Source organism: Halichoeres trimaculatus, unplaced genomic scaffold (genome assembly GCF_033239565.1).
Source record: "Halichoeres trimaculatus isolate MK-OKI-2021-1 unplaced genomic scaffold, fHalTri1.1 fHalTri1_scaffold_22, whole genome shotgun sequence".
Lineage (NCBI taxonomy): Eukaryota > Metazoa > Chordata > Actinopteri > Labriformes > Labridae > Halichoeres > Halichoeres trimaculatus.
The window spans coordinates 20,148,576-20,174,930 of record NW_027437200.1 but is presented as its reverse complement, the minus strand read 5'-3'; the positions used below and the strand labels follow the sequence as shown (position 1 = coordinate 20,174,930).

The 26,355-nt window shown below is 42.7% G+C and overlaps 1 protein-coding gene across 1 annotated transcript; it reads left to right on the top strand.

The window, feature by feature from the left end:
- Nucleotides 1-26,355, top strand: nat8l (N-acetyltransferase 8-like). The gene is made up of 3 exons (XM_074699276.1): nucleotides 1-928; nucleotides 2,206-2,370; nucleotides 18,811-26,355. The coding sequence occupies exons 1-3, from the start codon at nucleotides 625-627 to the stop codon at nucleotides 19,176-19,178; spliced, it is 837 nt and encodes a 278-aa protein (XP_074555377.1). The 5' UTR covers nucleotides 1-624; the 3' UTR covers nucleotides 19,179-26,355.

The following is a 26,355-nucleotide window of genomic DNA, read 5'->3' as shown; positions in this document are numbered from 1 at the left end:
GCCTTGTTAGTGCATGGGATTTCCTCCAGTTTGACGCATCGCCCCCGCGTTACCTTGCGCCCCCAAAGCTGCGTATCGCATCCTTTACAGCCAAGGTAGGCTTATCTCAACAAACCGGGGATCCTCCTCATTGAAAGACTGAGAGAATAAAACGAAACCTGTCCAGAAACAACCTCTCTACGCAATCTCACCATCACACCCCCTCCTCATGGGTGCACATCCTCAGAAACACACACACTCCTGCAGCGCGCACACGCACACACACACAAACACGCCTGATGAGATGCAGAGAGAGGGACTGAGTCTGTCTCCCTCCCCCTCCTCCCCCCTCTGTCCATCCATCAGCGTTTAACGGCGCAGCGCCTCCACCAATCTGTGCCGTGCGAGGACCACCCCAACCCCTGAACCTGAATCTACCCGCCCTGCGCGTTTATAAATACAGCTCCAATCACACCGGCAAGTCTTGGTCGTCAGAAACGCTCAGGGTTGCAGCAGAACACCCCCCTTCGTCTCCTCCCCTTCATCTTTTCTCTGTTTTTTAACAAAACCTCACGCATCACCCATTTTCACACTCATTCTTCCCCTTTTTTTCCGAACTGTAGTTGTTTTTCTGCGGCCAGTTGCATGCATTGTTCGTCTCCCAAAATGGTTTGCGAGACTAAAATTGTTGCGGACGAGCACGATGCTATACCTGGGACCAAAAAAGAATCGATCATGTGGAGCTCTCCTCCGTCCAGCGCGGCTCTGAACCCGGCTGAGGCTAAGGATGTGAGGAAAGATGCGGTTTTTATCCGCGAGTTCGAGCTCGGGGATCAGGAGGAGGTGCGGCGCATTTTTTACGAGGGCATTATGGAGAGGATACCCAACACTGCGTTCAGGGGGCTCCGGCAGCAGCCCAGGACTCAGTTTTTATACGCTCTTCTGACAGGTAAGTACCACGTTACCGTGCATCCTGTCGGTTTCAGACCCACTTTAAGGCTTCATAAAACTTCTGCGCAATACCCAGCATTAATTATGTATGAAGGAGTTATCACTTTTAATGCGCTTCCTTTTGATGTTTGCACCCTGAGGTGATTTTTTTTCGAGGTACTTGTCTTCATTCCAACACAAAGACAACGTTTTCCAGCTCTACGTGTCTCTAGAAGCAGCTGAAATCTGTTGCAGCCCCACACTGAGCCCTCTCGGCTCCCCTACCGCCGGCATTTACCGGCATGTTGCCCATCATGCAACAAAAGGCATGGCCGAGCCGAGCGCATGGTGCACGTGTAGAACCGTCGGGCCTGATGCTGATGTGATGACATGCCGGTGAATGAATGACTGAATGAATTTGAGGGTGCGCGCACGTACTCAGAAGAAACACACACACACACACACACACAGACAAAAAAAGAAGCCCACGCACTTCCCAACACACACTCCCACGCAGCGTGCACACGCTCTCCCCCCTCCGCCTCCGCCTCTGCACAGCAGTTTATGCGCCAGCTATGCACCGAGCTCGTTTGGCTTTTGTTGATGTTTGCGGCGCGAGATCAAAGCCTCGTGAATAATGACGCACTTTAAATTCGAACTAACTGACACGCGCGCAGAAGCCTCACAGTTTGGGCGGGAAAAAGTATGAATTAGCCTCAGTTTGACTCTTAAAAGTCGGGAAACATGACAACCTGGGCTGTGAAACACCCAAAAATGAAACCAGGGGTGAAAAACTCTCATCTGTTCAGATTTATCACTCGTTTTCTGCTTCGAACAGATTATTATTCAGCCTCTACAGGTCATTTGTCGTGTGAAGCGTCAACGCTAAACAGGATTAAGCTAACTATACTTAATTGCATGCCACGCACAACATGCTATGCAGCACCCAGCCTGCTTGTTTATGTCCCCTTTAGCGCCCCCTAGCGTCACATCCCACTTCCTACTCCAACACACACTGAGCTAGATGATAGGAATTCACCAACAGACTCAAGCTAATGTGCCTTACTTCACAGTTTGATGATGTAACTCCTCTGCCATGTGTGAAACTAATCCTGATTTCTCTCTGTTTGAAATCTCATTTAACAGACCTGATGTTTCACTTGTTAATCTTTGTGAATGCCTCTGCTTTCTGTTTTCTGTCTGTCTGTGTCTGTTTGGGGTCAAATTCTGCCAAAATCAAACATGTGATTCTCTCTTCTGACAGGTTTCGTTTATTTTTCTTCCATTTCTCCATAGTAATGTGCTTTTACGTGACCAAATCCGTCACGCTGACCTGCTGTGCGCCGCTCGTTCTCATGGGTGCGCGCTACTACTACAGCAGGAAAGTTATCCAGAGTTATCTGGACTGTGCTCTGCACACGGACATGGCTGACATAGAGGCTTATTACATGACACCTACAGGTAAGATGTGTGAAATGTCACTGTTATTTCCACTTTTGTGTTGCTAATAGAGAAATGGATGTTGTCTGGTTTGTTAGCAGGCAATGCTTCACCACCAGCGTTGATTTAAAAGGCTACTGCTTCATAAAACTGTCAAAAAAGACCATCCAGAGGCAACTCATCAAATATGCAGCTCGTCTCCTTTCTATCCTTGTTTCCCACCCCTCCTCCCCATCTCGTCTCCTCTCCTTCCCCCACTTGCTTCCTCACGGAGCTCCTCTCGGTCTCAAGAAAGCAGGGAGGGAGGAGGCATTGCATCACGGGGCTATCGATTGCGTAGGGAAAACTGCTGATACACTTTCTGCAGGAACACGGCTCATTTCCTCGCTAAAGCTTCTAATTGGAAAAATCAATTGAGCTCGAGTGTCATGTCAAAGTATTTATTCTCCCCTGAAGTCAAGTTTAAAGCCAAACACTTTTTCATGCTCTAATTAATTTTTCCGGACACATTTCGCTCAAACCAACCAGTTGTTAAAAAGCAGGTTTTAGTTAAGCCACTACATTACTCCCTATTGTATCTTTCCCCTGATACTCTGCCCCCAGGCTGGGTAATCCAGTGCATGCAGTTGCAATTTAGCATTCCCATTATTGCCTCGGGGCTGTGATGGTTCAGAGGGGGTCAGGCACTGCCGCTCTGTGACAAAGCTAATGGTTATATCCATGCAAAGTAAATGGGCCCAAAGGGAGGGGGTGGACACCTGGGTCCCAACATAAATTCCTGACAGAGGCACCTCATGTCACAGTCAGTTGTTATTGTGTGTGTGTGTGTATGTGTGCCATGAATGCACAACATTGCATGGTGCATAGGAGCGTGTAATCGCAAGAATGCAACAAGGCTCACACCAGATCAGTTACAAACAGAAAGATATTTTCGCTTTGTGCTTTTAGCATCGAGCTAGAGTGGGAGGAAATGTAATTCTGACTAACTCTGAGGCTGAAAGTATGAAAACACTCACTAAACAGTCAGAACGGAGCATGATTTACCCCACGTGGCTACACATGGGATCCCTACAGATAAACAAGTGTAGCTAACATTAGCTGAGTTAGCAACTCCAGGCCACACATGGCTCTATCCATCCTGTAGATCAACATAAAATCTGTCATCTGTGCTTGTTTACATCCAGGTAGCAATCATAATGCTATTGGAGGGTTGCTATGCTAATGCTAAGACACAATACATGACTTGCTTTTCAGGCCTGTAGTAATGAAAATATGAACACTTTGTAAAACTGAATAGTCATTCTGATGCTAGCTAGTTAGCATGCTAATGTTGAATCATACAGTGGAATTAACGTCTTTAGACAGTAGGGATGGGTACCTTTCACATTTCAAACAATATGGTACTAAAACTTGGTACCTAACAATCGGTACCAGCTCTTAAAGGTTCCAATTTCCAGCACTTTTTTGTGTTTGTGTGGTAAAAAAATATCCATTTGTTTAAAAATAAAATATAAAAGTTTTTCAAATCATATAGATGAACTTGCAATGCTGTGTTCATGTCCAGCATGGAAAAATGCCTACTCTTCCACTCCCTCACAGTCACAAGGATGCATTCAGGTACCTAAACATGGTACCTTGAGGTTTTATGAGAATGGGTACCCTGTACTTTTGACAGAATTTGGTCGGTACCTGTAAAAGTAACCAATTCGGTACCCATCCCTATTAGACAGCAATAGGAGGTTGTTAGCTAACACCTAGCTTAATTTTTCTTAGCTTTTAGCCAAAGTGAAACCAGAGCTTCTAGAATCTTAGCAGTTACGTTTTGACCAAGAGTGTTGGAGCGCAAACTTTGTTTGTTTACTATGCCTTTAATAAGTGGAGGAAAGACACGTTTTGCTAGGCTAGGCTAGGCTAGGTTGCTAATTCTAACTTTCACTCCATACAGCTTTAGTTTTAACACAACACACATGAATTTGGGTCATTCAAACTGTTACAATTTGTATATAACCTGAAGCTCCAAGCTAATAGCTGATTCATATACGGCAGCCATCTTTGTTTACTAAATTAGCAACCTGATATGAATTAGCCTGGATGGACATAATCTATCAGGGGAAAAAAATGGAGTTTCAGGCTAAAAAAATCATATTGTATGTGTTATATTTAGAGTTTTACTGGAACCCAATCAATAAATATAAAATTTATAGGTAACATTAACAGTTCCTGTAGTGTTAATGTCTAAATTTAATGTAATTTAGACGGGGCAATGACTTCTTAAAGTGAGCTCTCAGGTAATAGAGACAGATTTAACAGGAGCCACATGTCCCTGCTCACAGGGAGCGACTACAGAGATCAATACTCTTATCCCTTCCTTGTGTGTGCGCTGTGATCACTCATTCTGCTGTCTCCTAAGGCCAGCTGTCACCTCTTTCATCTCACACATAATAAAGCATCTGTGTGTCTGTGTGTGTGTGTGTGTGTGTGAAGGCAGGGAGTGTGTAAAGCGCAGTGAAGTAAAGGAGCAATGATTGGTCGTATAAACGGTTTCTGAAATAGAAACAGCTGTACGTATGATTTGACCGGTCAGGCTGCGTTCAAAAAGCCGAACAGAAGGATTTTGTGCAGCGCTTTAATTACTAAAAATCAATTATTCAAATGTAACCGTCCAATGAGAGCTTGACAGATTAAAATTGATGCGGCTAACATACAGCATCAGCTTGAAGGGCTTCCTTTGAAGATTCAAACTCCTCCTCTTTCCATCCATCTCTCTCTGTGTCCTTCAGTGGAAGCAATAAACCAATAATGAGTCAATCTGACGATCAATATTTCCACCAAGGGCCTGTTAACAGCTACAGTGCACTCGCTAGAAGAAACTTTAAAGAAGACTGTAGTCGAACGTGGGATGTTTCCTTACAGAAAACTATGAGATGAAATGTTTGTAAGTCTGTTAATGATTCAGATGTTTGGTTATCTGAGGTGATGAGCCGTCAAACGACTCGCAACTTCCTGTGAGGCTGTAATATAACTTCCTCCAAGTCACACGAATAACCACAAACAGTCTGAACATTTTTCTACCACTTGCAGAAGTCAAAGTTTTTTCAAGCTGATGCTGAAATCAGAAGTTTCAAACTGGATATCCACTAACACGATCAGCTGTAGGTCTCCAGTTTCAGTTTCTTCGCCCAAGATGACCATAGTTAAGGAGTTTTCAAAGCAATTCAATCACAGCTGTGTTTTAATGATGAAATAAAAACACTGCAGATTCTCCGTCTACCAGAAACGATTCATCTTGTAGGCCCTGCCCCCAAAAGTTCCTGGATCTCCTGGATCTTTCCCCAAACAGGGCCATTTTAGGAGTAAATCTGTTATGCCAAACCTAGACCCTAGTTCCTGCCGTTAAAATGCACAATGCACCCCGTCTCTAGTTCCTGGGGACAGTTCGTCTGGTCCAAAAGCACAAAGTTCTTCAAAAAGTCTCAAGTTCCTGTGATCAAAGGCAGATAGTTCCCCAAAAGTCCCTCGTTCTTGGAGTTGAAAAGCGAATAGTTTATCAAAACATCTCTAGTTCTTGGGAAAAAGTTCTTGTGGTTGAAAGCACATAGTTTCTCAAAAAGTCGTTTGTTCTTGCAATTACAAAGCAAATAGTTCCTCAATAGGTCTGCATTTTTAATCTAAAGTTCCTACAGTCTCTAAGCACATAGTCCCTCAAAAAGTCCCTAGTTCCTGGGGAAAGCTCTTGCAGTTGAAAAGCTCATAGCTCCTCAAACAGTCCCTAGTTTCGGGGAAGAGTTCCTGCAGTCCAAAAGCATGTTTTTCCTCAAACAGTTCCTAGTTCCTGGGCAAAGTTTTTGCAGTTGAAAAGCTCACAGTCCCTCAAAAGGGAAAGTTCCTCTGGTCAAAAAGCACAAAGTTCCTAGAGAAAGTTCCTGTGGTCAAAGGCACATAGTTTATCAACAAGTTCCTTGTTCTTGTATTTAAAAATGAAATAGTTCCTCAAAACATCTCTAGTTCCCAAGGAAAGTTCTTGTAGGTTGCAAGCACATAGTTTCTCAAAAAGTCGTTTGTTCTTGCAGTTGAACAGCAAATAGTTCCTCAAAAGGTCTGTATTTTTAATGTAAAGTTCCTACAGTCTCTAAGTGCATAGCCCCTCAAAAAGTCCCTAGTTCCTGGAAAGAGTTCCTGCAGTCCAAGAGCATGTAGTTCCCCAAACAGTCCCTTGTTCCTGAAGTTTTCGCTGTTGAAAGCTTATAGTCCCTCAAAAAGTCCTTAGTTCCTGGGTAAAGTTCTTGCAGTTGAAAAGATCATAGCTCCCTAATAAGTCCCTAGTTTCCTTAAAAAGTTCCTGAGGTCAAAAAGCACATAGTTCCTCAAAAAGCGCCTAGTTCCTGGAGAGACTTCTTGCAGTTGAAAAACATGTTCTTCAAGAAATCTCTTCCCAGAAGACTTTGCTTTGGTGGAAAATGTCGGGGTTTTTTTTAAATGAACAGTCAGTGCTTCTTACTGGACCACGGCCATGCTTAACAAACTTTCAGATACAGTCATATGATGCTCAAGCTAGCCATCAGCTAACCCCAGATGAACATGTTGCAAACAGGTATTAAATTAAACATTTTGTACCAAAAATCGATGTAAAAACTGAGTTACAGCCAAATACAGCCCTTGGACCAGTTACAGTCTTATGCAGATTTTCTTTACTCTGATCGAAAATAAACGTCTGAGTTATGACTGCTCTGACCCGTCATTACTTGACTGTCAGAGAAAGACAAATATTTGGATAATTTATCTGTAAAAGAAACCAACAGTCGACAGAGAAGCAGGAAGATCCCCCCTCCTCCTCGACTCGCTCCTCGTGGCCTCACTACGGGTCACTCTGAAGCAGCTCAGTGCCCAAAAAGTGAAAGTAATTTAATGAGGGCAGCATCAGACACTGAGCCAAATCCTCCTGGCTGGAAGTGATACCCACTCAGACACACAGGCTGTTTAATGAGGCATCATGACCACTGCAGGGTCGCACAAAGCAGAGGGTATTATAACACTTTCCAGTCATTGTAGCGGTGTGTGTGTGTAAGTGTGTATTACATGCTAAAGACTGGTTTCTTCCTCTATACCTGCTGTGCTTATTTTAGCCCAGAGAGCCAGAGAGAAACTCTGTGAGGTGCTAGAGAGCCGGAGAGGAAATGGGGGCATCTGAGGGAGGGGTGTGCTCCTCAGCTGTGAGATATAGAGAAACAAACAGTTTTCTGGTGAGCACAAAGAGAGGAGGGTCTCCTGGGTGTGTTTCTGACACCACAGAGAAGCTCCTCACGTTAATAAGGCTTCCTTCTCTTTCTCTCCTCTTCTTTCTCATTCTCCTGTTGCAGTTAAAGTCACTCTCCTACCTGTATCGCTCCTCCTCCTCCTCTTTATCTCTATTTCTCATCTCTGTGAAGGTGCCGTCGGGGGCTGCAGGGACTCATCTGGGTTATCCGTCATTCTGGCACAGAGGATGTGATGTTTCCTCCCAGCGGGTGGGACAAACAGCCTCACACTCCTTTAGGATCTAAAAAAGAGAGGAATGATTTACCGACTGTTTTCCATTAACCTGTGACAGTGGACAGTACTTACTCATAGCAAAGCGAGTTTTTATACCACTGGAGCACACAAAGGTCCAATAATAGGAGTATTTTCAGAAAATAATGCAATCAAGTCAGTTAATTTTCCCATTTTGTGCAATGCAGTTATTGTATTTCTAAATATTAAAATCTTCAATTCAAAAATGGTTTATACGGTTAATACAGAAATGTTTATCATATCATAATTAGCAGTGTCATAACATATTGTAAAGTGAATGGCAACATAGTGTATGATATAGCTTCATAATGTAACGTAGCGTAGCATATCGTAAGGCAAAGCAATGTATCATAGCAAATGGAAACAAATTGGATTTTATATAGCAAGTAGCTTATCGTAACTGTAACGTAACAAAACTTATCCTAACGTGACATAACGTAACGTTATAATGATACCTATTGTAACAACCAAATAAAGTATATCATACCTATAGACTGTAAAAAAATGGACGTCATCTTGCTCAGCTTGAAGTGAGGTTGCCTCAAAAACTGCTCCCCCTGGTGGCTGGCTGCAGTATAGGTAAAAAAAATCCATCTCCCCAGTCATTCCAGATGGGCTGTGGTCAAAATGTAAAAATTACGTATTATTCGGCTGCCTTGTATTCAAGTCCTCTTTTTTTCTCAAAAGTTTTGTTTTCATTAGTTATAAGAGGTTAAAAACGAGGCTTTACGTAACGTTTAACGATGATTGACAGCTGCCATTCTTGTGTATTTTTTTGGGATTGTAAAATATGTCGGGAGGTAGAGTCAGGAAGTGATCAGACTCTCGAAAGAAAAAAAATATTGTTTTTTACCATACCATATTTTATCATTTAACACACTGTATCAAAACATATCGTAAAATACTGCATCCTCACATATTGCAATTTATTGTATCTTACTTTACTGTAATGTATCATAACTTAGCTTAACGTGACAGATAACTTATTTTTCCAATTCTCACCCTAGTTTCCAGATGTTTTTCTTGGCTGTACATCAATCATATATATGCAACATACAGATATTTAAAAGAAGATGCAGCCAAACTAAATCCTTGTAAGAAGAAGTCAGTTTAGCATGAGGATCAACTTCATTGTCACATCCAACAAGCTAGTAGCTAGATAGCTAGTTAGCCTGGCATTAAAGTGATACTCTGGGACGGAACAAGTTGGGTCCTATCACAAGGTTTAGGGCAGAAATTACCCCTACAGCAGTGATTTTGTGCAGCAGAAGCCCAGGGCGCTCGCACCAAACACCCCCTCCCTGCTCCTCTGCTGGTTTCCTCTGCACTCAGACGGGGCCATATTTTACTTGACCAAAAACACAAATAAACGGACTCCCACCGGAAAAATCTGATATCGGTCTGCATTCACGCTTTATTAAGAGAATTTTCAGCGCGTTACTTTCACACAAAAACACCGCTAAATAAGGCTCTAGTTCTCATCGTGTCGTAAAACGGCGCTACCTCCACTGCAGAGCCACAGCTGGCTACGAGGCGCTCGCCGCTTAGTGTATCAGTTCACGCGCGGCATGCCAGATATAAACAAACGCAGGTAGTTTGCCAGGACTATCACTTTAAGATCAACAATGTGGGAAAGCAACACAACCAAGAAACTAAGTGTTTTTTCCCCTTACTCAAGTGTTGTCAGAAATTTGAACCTTGAAACTGAGAGTTTCCGAGCAGAGTTCAGTAAATCTCACTGACGCATCGATTCCCGGATAGATAAAGCTTTTGTGAGGAACTCTGTTCAATTTTGACATCCTCTGGGCTAAATCCACATCTGATCTCTGCAGACTTTGTCCAAAAGCTGTGTACTGAGTGTTTATCTGATAATCTCATCCTGTCAACAGCCAAACATTAACACTTCTTTATGATGCGGGCTGTAATTTCACCTTCCTGACACCTGCCCCCATGACATAAAACCAGGTCTTACTTCTTTTATTTCATTTACCCGTCAAAAACTCCTCTCTAGAGTTTAACTTTACAGACTTAACATCACCTTTTCTTCTTCTTCTGCTCATCATAACCTGCACACAGGGAAACTGAAGCTCGTCTCTTTAGCTGAACGCTGAACCTGCGTTAACATGTGTGACATTTGTTTTACACTCTGCCTAAATAAATACTGAACAAAGACATTCAAAGAGGGAGCAGATGAGGTGTCAGCAGCAGGGATGTGCATTTTTTCATGATGTATTCTGTCTCGGTGGCTGCTTTTGGTTTATAGATTGAGAGTGAATTGTTTTGGTTTAAATGTACTACATATACAATATTTAGACCCAGACTTTTTAGGTCAACAGTAGCATTTTCTGTGTGTGTGTGTTAAGCCCTGCCTGTTGACCTTTGACCCCAAGGGGAAAAGGGAAAGAGAAGGGGGTAGCAGTCGCAGAAACAGTGATAAACCAAAGAAGCAAAGCCTTAAAATGTCTTTAAAAACAAGGAAACTACAAAAACCCAGATTACCAGCTGGTCCCTTATCAATGCATGCGCCCCCTGTAGGTATTAAGTTTGGCTTAAACGCTAATCTGAAGCTAAAGGTTTCCTCCAGCGCTCGATACACATGAATCTTTCATTTTCTGCTGCTGCACGGTTGTTGTGTGTTTCTGTTCACATCTGGACAGCGTGTCCTGTGTCCGGCTATCACCTCCTCTCCCTCTCACCCTCATTTGTCCGTAACGGAGGAGGAAACTGCTGAGGCATGAGTTATAAGTGGCAGGCCGATCAATACTCGCAGCGTGCACTCTGACCCGAGGAGGAGGGCGTGTCTGTCTCTTTAAGTGTGGTTTTGTGGAAGGGCAAAAGGAAGAGTGTGTGTGTGTGTGTGTTCCCAAAGTATCCTGAGCTCTTTTCTTTGTGGAAAGGGAAGTTGAGATCAACAAACGTATGTTTACTGGATTTACTGAAAGTCACTTTCCTGGCTCATCTGGTTTGGCAGATGGCTTGTCATCGATAAGTCTTGTGTTGCCCTTGAAGTGTTTCTCGTATCAAACATTGAGTGTTTAAAGCTCCTGTAAGGGACTTTATGGTTATGTTGACTTTGGTGCCTCTACTGGAAAAGCTGGGGGATTTTTATTTTTTTAATATTTTATTTTTAGGTGTTGTTTCTGTCTTTTTGTGTCTCTTTTTAAAAAGGACAGGGCACTGGATAGACCAGCATGAGCCAATGAGTTTTCTTTTTAAAACTGAACTTGTCCTGTGCATATCTTGTTCATCTTCAATTTAAAAGTCTAATATGCAACCCTATGACCAATCTCTCATTTCAGAAGCTCACTGGTAATCCGCTCATGTGACACCTACCCCTCGTCCCAGTTGACAATAACGTACAGTAACTCAACAAAATATCATGAATTGCATCCCTAATGCTTTTGTTGGAAATTAGTGGTCATAAAAAGGAAAAAGTCTCAATTTCAGTCGATTTTCTTGCTAGCTAAAATATTCTCACAAGAGCTTTAACTTATCAATTAAAGCTTTAAAATATTTGTTTTGGTAGCTGTTACAAATTCTAGCCCTGCTTTAGCCAAAGTTTTTAATTTTAAAGCTTTTGTGAAGAACTCTCAATTTGTTTTGTTTTGATTATAGAATAAAATATATAAAAAAGAAAATACATTATTTATCCCCGATGAATTTCAGAATTTATGTTTTATTATTTATTTTATCATTATAAATATTTTTTTATTTTATTTATTTAGGATTAATTTATCAGAATTTATTTATTTAGGATTTTTTTTTAATTAATGGCACCCCCTGTGGTCAAATCAATAATTGTATTTTATTTATTTTTTAATTAAAACTCATAACCTTCTATCATTTTTACACTAATATCTCTAAAATATTTGTTTTGGTAGCTGTTAAAAATTCTAGTATTGCTTTAGCCATAGTTTTTAATTTTAAAGCTTTTTTGAAGAACTCTCAATTTGTGTTGAGTATAGAATAGTATAAAAAAAAGAAAATACTTTATTTTTCCCCGAGGAGAAATTCAGGATTTATCTTTTATTATTTATTTTATTATTATAAATATTTTTTATTTTATTTATTTAGGATTTATTTATCAGAATTTATTTATTCAGGATATTTTTTTGATTTATGGCACCCCCTGTGGTCAAATTAATCATTTTTTAATTTTTTTAATTTTTATTTTTTAAATCCTAACTCATCACCTTGTATTATTCTAACACTAATATCTATGACTTTTGGGGATTTTTTACCCCAGGAATTGTAAGAATATGCTTTTTCAGTAGCATGGCATCAGTAGCATCCACGATCACTGTTAGACATAAATAAATGACTGTATAGAAATGATTTGTCTTGTCACTGATGGTTGTGTTCACTTTTAGAGGTGATAAAGAGGCAATATTTAAAATTTTAGTCTGTTTTATAAGCAGATAAAAACTCCTCACAGGAGCTTTAAAGCTAATTGTATCAACGCTCACATCTAGGAGTCACATCTTCTTAGCTTTCCTCAGGGCTAACACCCACAGAGTGCTCAGACTGGCACAGTGAGGCGTCGTCTAGACTGAACACGTATCGACTGAATTAGCGCTCGAGGTTTTATCTGAAGGAAAAAAACAGATTAATCTTGTTAGACGTCTTTTTTTAAGCATTTTTACACTGGGTTCATAAGAGCCAGTATTTAACACTCCCACCCACCAGCACCGAGGCTTATTAATATCCCCGAAAAGTCGCGAAAGAAATTTGATCCGCTGCATTATGAATGCAGTAATCTGATTCTAGCTGCTGCGAGAATCATTCTGAATGATTAGACGAGCTCTTCCTCTCTCTCGCTCTCTGCCATGATTTATTTCTCCTCCTGAGATCTCATCTGTATTCTCCAGGTTCCCCTCCCCCTCTGTAATAATGGTAGACCCTCTCCTCCTCCCACCCTCCCTGTCCTGTTCGTAGGCCCTGGCAGCAATAATGGATCCTTTCAAGCCCATCACGATTACTGTTACCGCAGATGCTTTGCCTCCCTCCTCCTCTTCCTCTGCTCGCTCTTTCTGCAGGACGGACACATGAATGATCTTTTTGATTGTACCTCTTTCTGAGTGAGTTAGCCCATTTATTCGACTTTCCAGCTTCAGTTGCGCACTAAAACATGGTTTGTGTTCTGAGCAACAGGGGTTTGGAGACTTCCTGAGAAGAGGCGGGGAAATGTTTATAGTCTTGTCTTTTTGTCTTTCGACTTATCAGAATAAGCTAAATTAATGATTACAGTGCACAGGTGACTATTTTTCTTGTCCCCCTAAAAAATACCAGATGCAAAAGCACTTCCATCCATTGATTCTCTAATCACAACCTGCCAAACTCCTAACAACAAGTCCACAACAAGACGATCTTGACGATCCAAGTAGGAAAATCTGCTCCCTCGCTCTGACTCAAACGTCGCCTTCTCCCTTCAGTCTGCCTCAAAGAGAGAGAAGTGATGCTCGTAGGAAATTAGTTCACATTTCTTCCAGTGCACCGAGGCCAGCAGACCTAAAGTGACTGGACTTTGACTGGACATATACATGAATCCAATTTTCCAAAACTGACATCCTACCAATCTTTACAGCAGCCTCTACTGTTGCAAAATAAAGACAATGCAAAAGTGTGTCAGGACTTAAACCCAGGCCACTCACTTGAGCCACCCTCATGGGACACTCCCTAAACTGTTTGGCCATATCTGCACCCCTTAATGTTTCTTACAACAGCTTGAAAACTAAGGGCGCGGTCACACTGGCCTTCCAAACCTTGCCGTACTCAAGCACGATTGTCCCCAAGCAGCGCTGTTCTCCTGCTGGAGAGTACGACCAGCAGTCACACTACTCCAATACGAACCAGACTTTAGCAGGTGTCACACACACATACACATACACGCACGCATGGCCCGCCTACGCCATCGTGAAGCACCTGTTTACACAAAGTGCAATCTCATCAGAGTCAGCACAATGAGACACAGAGAGCACTGCTACAACTTGTTGACTTTTTGGTTGTCTTTTTGATCAGACACAGCCCGCTGTTGTTTAAAATGATTGCCGAGAGAAGCGGTAGCAGTGATCATACCACATGGATCTTACCTTATGTCCAAGTGCTTGTGCAAGAAGTGTACCATGCTGAATCCCACGTCTCCGAAGCCGAACAAACTGGGCTTTAGGGTTGAAGTGTGCTTAACCACGCAACGGTTTGCCAGTGCAACCACCTCTTTTGTCCCTAAGAGGGCGTTACAAGGCTGAACAAATGGAATTGCTGAACTGTTGGTGCACCAAATTTCTTGACAATTGCTCATTTTGAAGACCCTCAAAGACTACCCAAGATTAATCTCCTGAGGACCTTGATTGACTGACAACTAACTCACTAACTGTGAGATTGACAAGTGTATCCTGGACTCCCAAGGTTAGTCCAACTGGAAGAAGGTTCTGGGGTTGAGCCAGAACTTATTGAGGGATAGTTTATCACATCTGGTATGGGAACACCCAGAATTTCTTAGGAAGAGCTGGGTAGTTTTGCTGGGGAGAGGTTTGAATTGCTTGGACTCCTGCCTCCACGTAACCTTGCAGTGCAGACGGTCCTGACTGATTCAGTTTCTGAACTCCTGCAGGTCCATCTTGCCAGGCTCCAATGACCAACAATTTCACTCGGCTAAATTCTGACTGGCCCAATCAGGGAAGAGAGGCGGGAGCTGTGGGAGCAGACGTGACGTCAGCAGACTTTCGTACTTGTCAGCGTTCCTTTGATTCTTAAGTTGAATTTATAAAAACGGAAGCTGTCGTCTAACGCCTTTTCCACAGCTGTTTCTCGTGTTCCTGTAGTTGTTCATCTATTGTTTCGTAGAAGCGTCAGCTCACATAAGCTACGTCATACCGTGGCTTGATGTGGACTTGTCCGTGGTGAGTTTGTTAATCAGAACGGTCGTCCAATCACCAGCTGGGATTTTTTTTAAAGTCCCACCTCTGAAAACAAATCGGAAGAGCTGCTACCCAGATGGACTTGTGAAATAATTCCGTGGCGGATATATGAAACTGTCCGTCTGGCATGTCAAGTTAGCCGCCACGACCCAAGCCAAAAAAAAAAGAGGGATGGATGGACCTTTAATACCATCAGGCCAGTACTTCATGAGGTTGGTTCTGGTGGAACTCAAGTGATATACTCACTGACTAATCCCCATTGCCCTTAGAAGTTAAGGGCCAACAATTGGTCCCAGACTTTGTACAAACTGGACTCTAGATGGTAATCCCCTCCAAAAAAGCATCATATCAGTCACTGAGCCTCTAAAACCACCACCTGCTTTAGATCCACTGTGATGTTTCAGTTGCAGATCGCCACACCTCCTTCTCCTCCAGCTTTATCTTTGTCCTTTCTGCTCTTTCTGTCTTTGTCTTTCTTTATCCATCCATCTCCAGGAAGTGCAGTTCCCAGCAGAAACAATGATCGCTCTTTTAATCCACGCAGTTAAAGTGCCAGAAGCAGCAGATGTAAAGTTCCTGGAGTTGTTATGTCAGGAAGATTAGAGGTCAATATATCCAGCTCAGCTTTCACCAGAAAGGCAGAGTCCAAGGAGGGAGGAGGGGTATAAGACACAAAACATCCTCATTTATTTCAGAGTGTAATGTGAGTCAACTGATGTTAATGAGACGCAGTATTAAGTAATACACACGGTCTGATCTCAGGCAGATTGGTAGTTGGCTTGCGTGCCTTCCTGTGCTGTCCTCATTGCTGGCAAATGCTCAGTTCAGACAGATGGTCAGAAGGGCTTTATGGAAGTATAACCCTCCTCCCTACGCCGTGCGCCAGCGTCATAATGCCAACAGAGTGCCACATGAGTCTGACATCTGTCTGTGATGAAACATCCTCCATAGCATTGGGGACGGCTGCCAGATACTAAACCAATTACAACTTGTGTACAAACAATTTCGTACGTAAACACTCGACATAATCGTCCTCATATTTTGGCGTCCTAAAATGACATCTTGAAAAATGATGGTTGCTTTTTTTAGGAGATTAACGATAAGTATCTGAATAAAAACATCAGAGATCTCCACAGTCACCTGATGTCTAGAGAAGTGAAAGATACGTTTGATCATATCGTCTTGCAAACTTCCCAGTCGTCACTTGCATCAACAGTTTGTGCAAAGTCAGATCTTTGGCAACAAGCAGATGCGCTCTTATATTGATCTGAATTTCATGAGATTCATGACACACCAGTTGCTGGAAGTTTCCAGTCGTGGTGTACCTACGCTTGACTTGACTTGCAGCTGCATCCCACGACGATAATGGTTGTTTGATTCAGAAACAGAAGCCTCTGAATCAGCTTAACTGCGACCTGCAGGGGCATCAAATCCCTCCGAACACACGGTGCTTGATGCTAATCGCACCGCCCGGTTTGTGTAATAGTGAGAGATTCAGCTCAAATAAAGGAGAGGAAGAAAGGAGGCGAGGACAGACGGATTTTTACTGTCCGCAGGTCAACCGCTGCCAGTCACGAAAACATCAGATTAACCTCATCTATAACAAACAGATGGCGTTTTGTGTAACCACTGCCAACATGTCGTAAACACTGCTGACATTGATGGAGGCTGTTTTGGCGAGGGTTATGTAATATGAAAAGGGAGGTCCAGAGGGTCGTTTTGCTTGAAAGATTATGATTGGACAGGAAAGGCCACGCTGCTGCTCTCTGAGCGTGTTTAAAAGGGTGCTTCAGTACGATTCAAAGACTTTATGATGACGCAAAACATTGTTTACTCAGGAGGATTTAAAAATCAGTGAACTACAGATTGAGAAGTGACTTTTGTGAAGATTATATAAACAGGGAGATTTAAAATTTAGCTGTGTATTTTTTCTCTGAGGATCTTTTTTAAGCTCTGGTGTCTTAACAGTCTAGCGTTTAACTTTCCCCCAACACACAGTTGTTTATCAGTGAGATGCTAATTGACGCTAACATTTAGACTGTATTGTTTCCTAATGTGCTGCTAATGGTAGGTAAAGTTTGAGCCTTTTTTCCCCCAAAATTATGCTAATGTAAGCTAACGTTTTGTCCACTTTATTTATCAACATGATGCTGATGTAAGCTAACTGTTTTACCTTAACTTGTGGTCTGTTTTGTCAACAAGCCAGCGCAAAACTTTCCAAACTCTTAATGCAAATTGATTTCGACAATGATCTGTCCGCCTCATGTGATGGTCAAGTTTGTAAAAGTTAAAAACTATATTTGACCAGTTTTAACCAATCAGAATCAAGCATTTACACAGGCAGCACCTCAGTAAGAAAGACAGGTAATACTATTTTTAAAAATATTGTTGCAAAGTGAACAGTTTACGACAAAAGAAAAGATATTATGGTTCCTCTGGTGGTGAAGCATTGTCTGATAACATATGTATTGACCTTTCAGAGTGTCTGACTGTGCTTTAAAAATGTAAAAGTATTTTTTTTCCTTTGTGGTTTTAATAAAAAAGATTTATTCCCCTCATCTCAAACCTAAACCCTCCTGTCCAATACAATCTGTATCTGTGCTCCACTTCAGCGTGAGCCCTGAGTGACCACTCCGTCATGCCTGAGCTTTTAATCAGCAGTGTTTCCCTGAGTGGCTAATACCATTAAGCACCAGTCAGACGCTGGTCTCTGCCCTCCTCATTCATCTCCTCCATGCATCTTTTATCCTATTCTCCCTCCTCTCAGAGCGTTAAGGCCATTAGGCCATGATGCAATGCACTGCTAATGGAGAGAAAGACCATTCATTCTGGTTCGACTCTGCGGAGCCAAACACTTACTCATTCCTTTCACTTTCCCTTTCATTCAAAAAAGGCTATATTATGTCAAACTCGTGACCCATTATTTTAAAGCTTTAATTTATCTCCAGTGGAAAAACTTTGCCAAAGAAATAGAAATTAGACTGATGGTATCGGTTTGATAGTATATCAAAACTCTTGAGTTAAATGATCTAAACCTTCTACTAGAATTTCTGGAGAGTACGTCAATGTGGTCGTAACGCAAGTTCAACAAAAAGTTTGATACCACATCTAAAGCCTTGTTTCCACCAAGCGGTTCAGTTCAGTTTGTCTCATTTTGTGGTGTTTCCACTGACTGATCCCGGGACAGATCCCCAAACAACCTGGACTAGCCGTCCCACTTTTTGGCACCCTTCCGCAGGGGTGCCAACCCAAACCGATCCGATCTCGGAAGCTGGAACTACAACACTCCAGTCCGTTGACTGGGCAAAAGATGCCAATCACTAAGAAGACAGATTGCTGCATGTCTTCCATTGTTAATCTTTGTTTACTGTGTCCTGTTTTTCTTCTTTCTTGGATTGATCAGCGGGGAGGGAACACTGTGTCGCACTGCTATGGTGTCACGATATTATTTAACAGATGCAGCTTTCGGTATCCGGTCTACCATGAGGGGGCACGGTTTGCTGTGGAAACGTACACAGGATCAGGCTTGACCGTACCAAACCGTACTGAGCCGAACTGGACTGCTTGGTGGAAATGCGGCTTATGTGTGTAGACACCATTGGCAGCTAATTGGTTTAGCTTCGCACCGGCTAGTCTGACATTTTTTAAGCTAACTAATACACAAAGTATATCAGTTTTACAACACATTTTGTCAGATTTAAAAATTTGCCATGGGGATGTTTGCACTTACTTTGACTTTAACAAGACTCAAACACTGTCATCTTCCCGATAATTGTAGGTATGGCTCCTTGAGGACCAATAAAAATGTTTACAGATGTGTGGCCAAAATGCTCAGTGCCCCAAAACATTGGGTCACACCCTTACCAGGCTAGCTCTTTCCTCTTGTTTCCTGTCTACATGCGTAGCTATGGAAACTGTTGGGTATATCTGGTACAGGTGTGAGAAAAGTATTAATCTTGTTGACACTAATCCCACTCTTCCCTCTTGTCTCTGTCAGGCTCCTGTTTCTGGGTGGCAGTCTTGGACGGACGTGTCGTAGGAATCGTGGCGGCACAAGGTCGTGAGGATGACAACACGGTTGAGTTGCGGCGCATGTCAGTGGACTCCCACTACCGCGGCAAAGGCATCGCAAAGGCCCTGGGTCGTCGCGTCCTGGAGTTCGCCGTGCGCAACAACTACGCCGCCGTCGTCCTCGGCACAACGGCCGTCAAGCTGGCCGCCCACAAGCTGTACGAGTCGCTCGGCTTCCGCCGAACGGGCCAGAGCGAGGACTACAGGCTTCCCGGGATGAGTCGCTCGCCGCTGGAGAGGCTCTTCTTCCAGATCCGCTACAGCCGCTACCGCCTGCAGCTCCGTGAGGAGTGAGAGGTGACAGAGAGAGGGAGAGGGAGAGATGGAGAGGGGGAGATGGAAAGAGAGAGGGACAGAGAGAAAGAGCGACGACCCTTCTTCACCGAGAGCCCCGACCGCATCCTCTACTCTGACAGCTTTTATTTATTTTGTGTCGTTAGAGATAACTCCAAGTACTTAAACTTCTTCATCTTTAAAGTCACTAACGTTTCATTACTATTATGCTTTTGTTGCTGTTGTTTTTGTATTATACTTTTACATTTTTAAAAGGACTCTGTTTCTTTTATCTTGATTTTTTAAAGCTATTTTTAGTACCTTTACCCCTCCCTTCCTACTGAGGGAGGAAATTTAATTGGCTTTTGTAGACGACATCCAACCAGCGCCATGACGAGGCACCCAGCCAGGCCCCTTTGGTTTCAAGATCATGTGACTCTGATCAATACCCCCTTCCTCACTTTCATTACAACTCCCCAACGTCCTCTCTTTGCCCCTCCCCCCTTACCTCAAGCCTTCCCCTCCTTCCCACAGTCTTCTGATTTCCCAGTTCAACAGACGGGTTTGGAAACAGCTTGACGAGACGTTTTGTGTCAGGCGGGTGGACGGAGCAATGGACTGGTTGGGAGGAGCAGATATGGTCCCTGAGAGCATAACGAGCTGGGGGGAGCTTGTGATACGCACTCTCTTTTCAAAACCTGCAGCACTCCTGCATTTTAGAGCTCGCATTGTGGACTGAGCTCGATCAAAACACAAAAACCATGTCAATTGGCTCATCGCCAGTCTCCCAAGACACCATATTGAAGCACAGCAAGAGTGTGTTACTGACCCCCGCCGTACGAGAGAAGGATGGCAGGATGGTGACCGGAATATGCGCTGTGTTTCCTGCATCCTGCATGGATTCGAATCAACACCGCGCATCTTCCTCTCGCACCCTGCTCTTCCTTCTCCTCCTCCTCCTCTCGCCCTCTCTATTGTTTCCTGCCCTCAGTTTATCGCTGCCTTTCTCTCGAACGCTGCGGAGAGGGTCTCTGATTGGTTGAGGTGAATTTCCAGGTCCTGAGAAACAAAATAGCTGCACGTCAGAGCTTGTCTGTGTGTGTGAGTGTGAGAGTGTCTGTGTGTGTCTGTGTGTGTGAGTCTGTGACTGTGTTTCTGTGACTGTGTGTGTGTGTGTGTAAAGACCATGTCTTTACAAAATAACTTTTTATTTTGCGCGAAGAGACACACACTTTCTTGGTACAAATCTAGTATTATCTAACAAACTACTTTCTATGTGTACTTCATTGTTTACTGATTGAGGAAGATAAATTCTAACATTTTGAATATGTTTACTATTTGACTGACAATTAGTAATTTTGTAACACATATTACCACATTGTAATATGCAAATTTTATCGTCAAAGGTACGACAAACACAAAGTAGCCGCACCCTTACATAATCCAGGTTATTGGGGAACAACTTGGGTCAAACATACGAGCAATACCTGCAAACCTAGCGTACCTAACTGAGCACAAATAGCAACTAATTATTTAAACTAGTGTATCGGCATGAGTGTTTCCCCTCCTTCATGTATTTATATTGTGTGTACAGCTAAAAACTCATGTAGCGAACTAAAGTTTCTCTCATTGCACTCCTCTCCATCTCCATTCTCTGACCATACAACCAGCAGTAGATTCAGCCATTCACCAATCTGAGCCTAATTTGTGTCATTATGAATCATCATTTGTAAAAAGTTAAATAGAAAACAGCAAAAAATCAACAAAAAAAATCATATAAGGACAAAAAAAGGAAAAAAAAAAAAGAATACAAATGTAATCATCATGAAATTAGCAGTGACCCTCCCACAAATGTTGCCCTCCCCCCACTCATGAATCTGTCTGCAACCCTGGGCTAGACCCCAAACCTTCCATTTGAACCCTCCACCGACCTTTGACCTCTCCTTTCCCAGGCCACACCCACTCCTCCACCCATCTCTGCATGCGCCACAGAGCCTTGCTGCACTGCTTTTATTATTCCATTTAAAGCTTGTTGGACCAACCCTAAGCCCCGCCCCTTCTCTGATGTCATCCAGGCAGTGAGTTATTTACTCCTGGAAAGGCTGTATGCATGAGACACAAAACCTGAAAGTGTGTGCGCCTCATGACGAACCTGCAGCACTTCCTGGATGACATCACGCCTGCCAGCCAACTGTAGAATGCAAAAAGCAATGCAAGTGTGGCATGCCTCTGTACCCGGTGTGTGTACGGTGCCTGCCCTGGAAAAGTGTAGAATTTATAAATATGATATATAAATACATATATATTATAAAAAGAAAAGAAGCTTTTTTTAATGAACATATTAAAGAAATGTGTTTCTTTATATGGAAAAAAAGACAAATTGTACCATTTGCATGAAACGTGTCTTTGAATGCAAATATAACTTTTAAGGGAGAAACTCCTAGCACATGGAATACAGTGGATCACAGACCTGTACTTTTATGAAGGTTTATTTCATTTCCTAAAATTAACACCAGAAACAAGCCAGTGCTCCTTAATCTACAAAGGGTTTCCTCAGTTTGGAAAAGGCCAGTGCTGTTTGGATTTCTCAGCCACTGGCTAAAAAAGTCGGTGGTGAGATCTCCTTCAATCAAACCAGCTTGTGGGAAGGTCAACAATGGGCATTCAGCAGATAAGACGAAAGAAAACAATGTATTCCCATGCAGTATATCATGAAAACACACTTAGTATCCCAAACCCTAATGTCGAGTTACTGTACGCAGCTGGAGGAAGCACAGGCAGCAGGGTTAGGACAACATCCAAAGGGTAGACTTCGGTCCAGTCGACTGAGTGTCCTAAAACCAGTGTCAGAACAACATCAACTACCTGTTTTGTTCATCAACTTTCTGTTGCACTTTCCAATCTACTCTACATTATTAAAACTGAAAGTACATATCACAGACTGTACAAAAGAAGTGGACATAGCAGTGGCAACATTTGCTTGAAGCCCCTCAAAGTATATAGACCCTAGCTCACGGGTTACCAAAGTGGAGGTCGGGATCCCTTGGATGGTTGTGAAAGACCTCTCAAACTCAAAAAACTCTTACACAATTGCATATTTTATCCATTATTGTAAAAAAAATGAGCAAAAAGTGTTAAATTTGATGTTTTCAGCAGTTTGATCTGTTTTCATAATTTCGTTCTCGCCACAAGACCCTCAAGGTGACTGAGCCTTGCTCTCAACGATATCGGTGGTGGCAGATGAATTGGAGAACACAGCAGTATTCGCACTTAGGTAGTTACTTATTTTAGGCCTTTCTTTGTCTGTTTTTGGATTGGCCTTTAGGTGTTGTACCCTTCCATATGTTGGCGTTGTGGCAAGAAAGTTTGGGAACCCTTGTCCTAGATTCTTGCCAATGTCCCATCATCTAAAAACTGAACTTGTTTACAAGAATGGATCTGGGAAACTAAGGCAGTTCCAGGCTATGTCCACGTCTGATATACAACCAGTGGTGTTAACATTAAACAAACTACAGACAAAGTTGACCCTGGCTACATCAAGCCTTTAGGACCCTAATCTATGTCCGGTACTTACTTCTCCCTCCTTCCTTCTTAAGCCATGAGTTCAAGCCACGTCTGAGGGAGACTTAACTACTCACGACTTCTTTGTCTTTCATCAGAACTTACCCCAGATTTCTCTTTGGGAAAAGCTTGACGCAAATGCACTGAAAGCATCAAAACGGTATTAAGTACACACAAACGGCACTGGATGTTTTGATCAGGTTGAGGAGGATGCCTCGCACTTCTTTTTGATGCATCTGCTTTTGAACGTGGTTGTTGCTGGAGAGTCAAAGGAGGACAAGAGAGTATTTTGTGATGTTTCTGGAGCAACAGATACCACTGATGTCAAACTGAGCCAACAAAGTAAATGAAGACAAGATTTAAGTTTTGAGCTTTGGCGAACGTTGGCGTCAGTGGTGCCGAGGCTTTGGGGAACAAATCTGAACTCTCCTGAAACTCATGTCAGTTATTTCTGCTGGAGTGTTTCAGTCTTTACTGTACGACTCAAACCAGTCTGAAGGGTCGGGGTGAGAGGTGGACTTGCAGAGGGGGGTTGTAAAACAAACAGTGCTCTGGCGCTTGTGGACGAATGTGAAATCTGTCAATTCTGAGCCATTTCTGCTGCTGCCAATCTCAGTTTTTTTATTGCCAGATGAAATTTCAAAAACTGCTTCTTGCTTTTCTTTTTGGTGGGGGCCAGAATTAGCTCTGTATTCTGAACAATATCACTCAAACGCCTTTGCTAAGGCCTTATGCACTGGAATCAAACACTGGAGGTCAAAAACCACGTGGACTGCATGGCTTTAGGTAGCTGAAGGGTGATTTTGAATTGTAAAGATGAAGTGCACTGACTATAACGCATTTATTTCTAGCCTGTTTTGTACTCCATGTGAACGCCCTGTGAACTCTCACCTCCCGTTTCAAGCTGGTGACGCAGACTTCATCGTTAGAATGTAGAAATTAACGCATATGCAACTTCTACCAGAGTGTAAACGAAGTTACAAACCTTTCCTCTGAAAATGTTCTGCTGATGTACAATCCAACAAACAACTTTTTCTTTCATGTGTTTTGTGATGTTAGTGCGGATGTGATGGTCAAGGTTTGAGAAAGTATGCTGCATTAAGGTCTCTGAAGACGGCGGAGGCTTGTTCTTTTATAAGTTTTGTGCTTTACAACCCAAAAAGGATCATCTCATGCGCCAAAGCTTCAACTTCAGTTTCAGTTCAACCTGGGGTTCAACAAGCCAAATGGTGAATTTATCGGTGTGTGTCACGATCAATAGTTCACTCAGTTTCTCCACGGGTGAGGAAGTGTTCAAAAAGCGCACAAATGTACAGATCCTGTGGGAATGTCGTGTTACTCTGACGGTGTGCGAACACTCGCAGGCATGAATGTAAACTGCCAACAGTTATGGTCTTAGAAAGGTTTTGATGTTGAAATCTTTCCTGGTTGCTTGTTTTACTTTGTGAATGAGAGAAACGAGGAGGGAAACAAAGGAGTGTAAAGCAGCTGTTTCATGGAGTGACTAAACCACTACATTAGACGTTAGACATTCTGTGTGATTGTAAATATCTCTGCATATCGTCGTTGTATTATTTTACTGCAACCTGTCATCTTTGCTGGATTTAACCGACCCGATGGCGTTCGTTTTTTGTTTTTTGTTTTGACTCAGAAGATGGCTGTCGTCTGGAATGTTCCACCCAACGAGGAGGGCGAGGGGTGAGGGAGGAATGTGCCACATTGGCAGTAAAACGGGGGCTCTAAAGCATGGACTCCCTCTCTCTCTCTACCTCTGGTGAGGACTTTGCTCTGCTGTGGCGAATTCACAAGGACTCACTTTGGACTGAGGCCACAGGTGCCAAGAACACATAAGCACTTGTAGCACAACTGTGTCTTGTTTTGCTATTACGGTACAGATAATTTTGATTTTTTACATTTCCTATGAAGAATATGGATTAAAGTTCCTCCTGTGTTATGAATTGTATGTATCATAAGAATATATACAAGATGTTAATTCCCACGGCTGTTTTTTGAGGTGAGAATTTGCCAAAGGTGACAGTACTTGCTGCATTTTTATTCCTTATGAGGCCGTTTTATTTCAACACAATCCTGTTCTCAACATAAATCTTGCCCACGTGCCATCAAATTAAGCAATAAACACAAAAGAAGGAAAAAATCCACAATATATCAAACTATTACTAATGGTTTTACAGAAGTTACACAAAATGCTGCATTGATGTTGAATCCTTGAACTGTACCGATTAACGCCGTCACAGTGTCAGCATTGTACGAGTTATCTCCAAGCCTGAAGGGGTGTTTGATTGTAAAATGTTCTTTTTTTTGTATTTTTCTTTACAAGGAGGTGTCAAACCTCCGCATATTTGTACAGATGTCAAAAGGAAACAGGGGAAATGGACACAAAGAGAAGGGAAATGGATGTTAGAAGTGAGCAGTTCAAGCAGACAGGATTTAAAAAAAAAAAAAAAAAAAAAAAAATGATGGTGTAGCCGCTTCTCTGAGAGCACAATCCGCTCTTTAGTCTCTTTTAGCTTTGATCCAAACCGCGAAGACTTCCAGTTAACTGCAACTCCACAACCACCGCTCTGATCAATCCAAAAAACATGCTGCAGCTGCCAGATTGCAACTCAAACATGTTGACTTTTCTTACAAGCGAGATTCAAAGTCTTTCGTTTGAATCTGTAAGTCAGTAACTGTAAAGTTGTAAAGTATATTTTACTGTAAATAGCATCTGGGGGTCATTTTTACTCCTTTTGTAACAGAAACTGTGGATTTAAAATATATAAAAGTATATTTTAAAGATATTTACAGCACTAATAAAGAGATTCTTCAGTAATACAGGTGTCTTCATCTGTGTTACCTCATGACAATCCCATACGGACTAAGAGCTGCTGCTTTCAGGGGGCTACAGCGCGCACCATCTTAGCCTCGGCGTCCCCACTGTGTGGTGACGCAGCCCTCCTCGCCCCACCTGTCTGCTTGAACTTTCACGCCGTTGAAGAGAGAAAGAGCCTCACGTCGGAATGTAGAGTGAGCTATCGAGCTGCTACGCTAAAGGAGGCGCTCTCCGCCCCGGAGGCCTGTCGTGGCTGTTGTCTGTTGCTAGGAAACTGACCCGCACAAAGCACAGCAGGGGAGTGATATGCAGACGCACTGTGGGGAGGCGGGGGGGGTCAAGCAGGCGGCCATGGCGCAGGAATGGGAGGAAGCAAAGATTGATGGATGGCTGGAGGAGATGTTGAGACTGAAAGAGTGGGAGTTATATTGTAACTGAAGATTTTGGAGGCATCAAATTCAAAACAGCTCATAGAAAGAGAAAGATTTTGAGCCTTGTGTGAGGGTTAAAGCACGTCACGATGTCGGTGCTGTGGGTTCAACCACTGTCCGACCTCTGTGACCCTGCACCGACGACCTGTTTCTTTCCAATCGGGGGTTTGTTAGCTCTCATTTCCTTTCTGCTGTTCCTTTTAAAGCCTGCTGTATGACCACACTGGGATTATTACCATCATTGTTGTGATTATTAACCCTTTCTTTTATACTGACAACAACTGGAACACTGTACAGATGTAAAGATGGCGTTTCTCTGCATTATGACTGGATGTACATAAACTGTATCAATTAAAAAATGATGATGCATTAA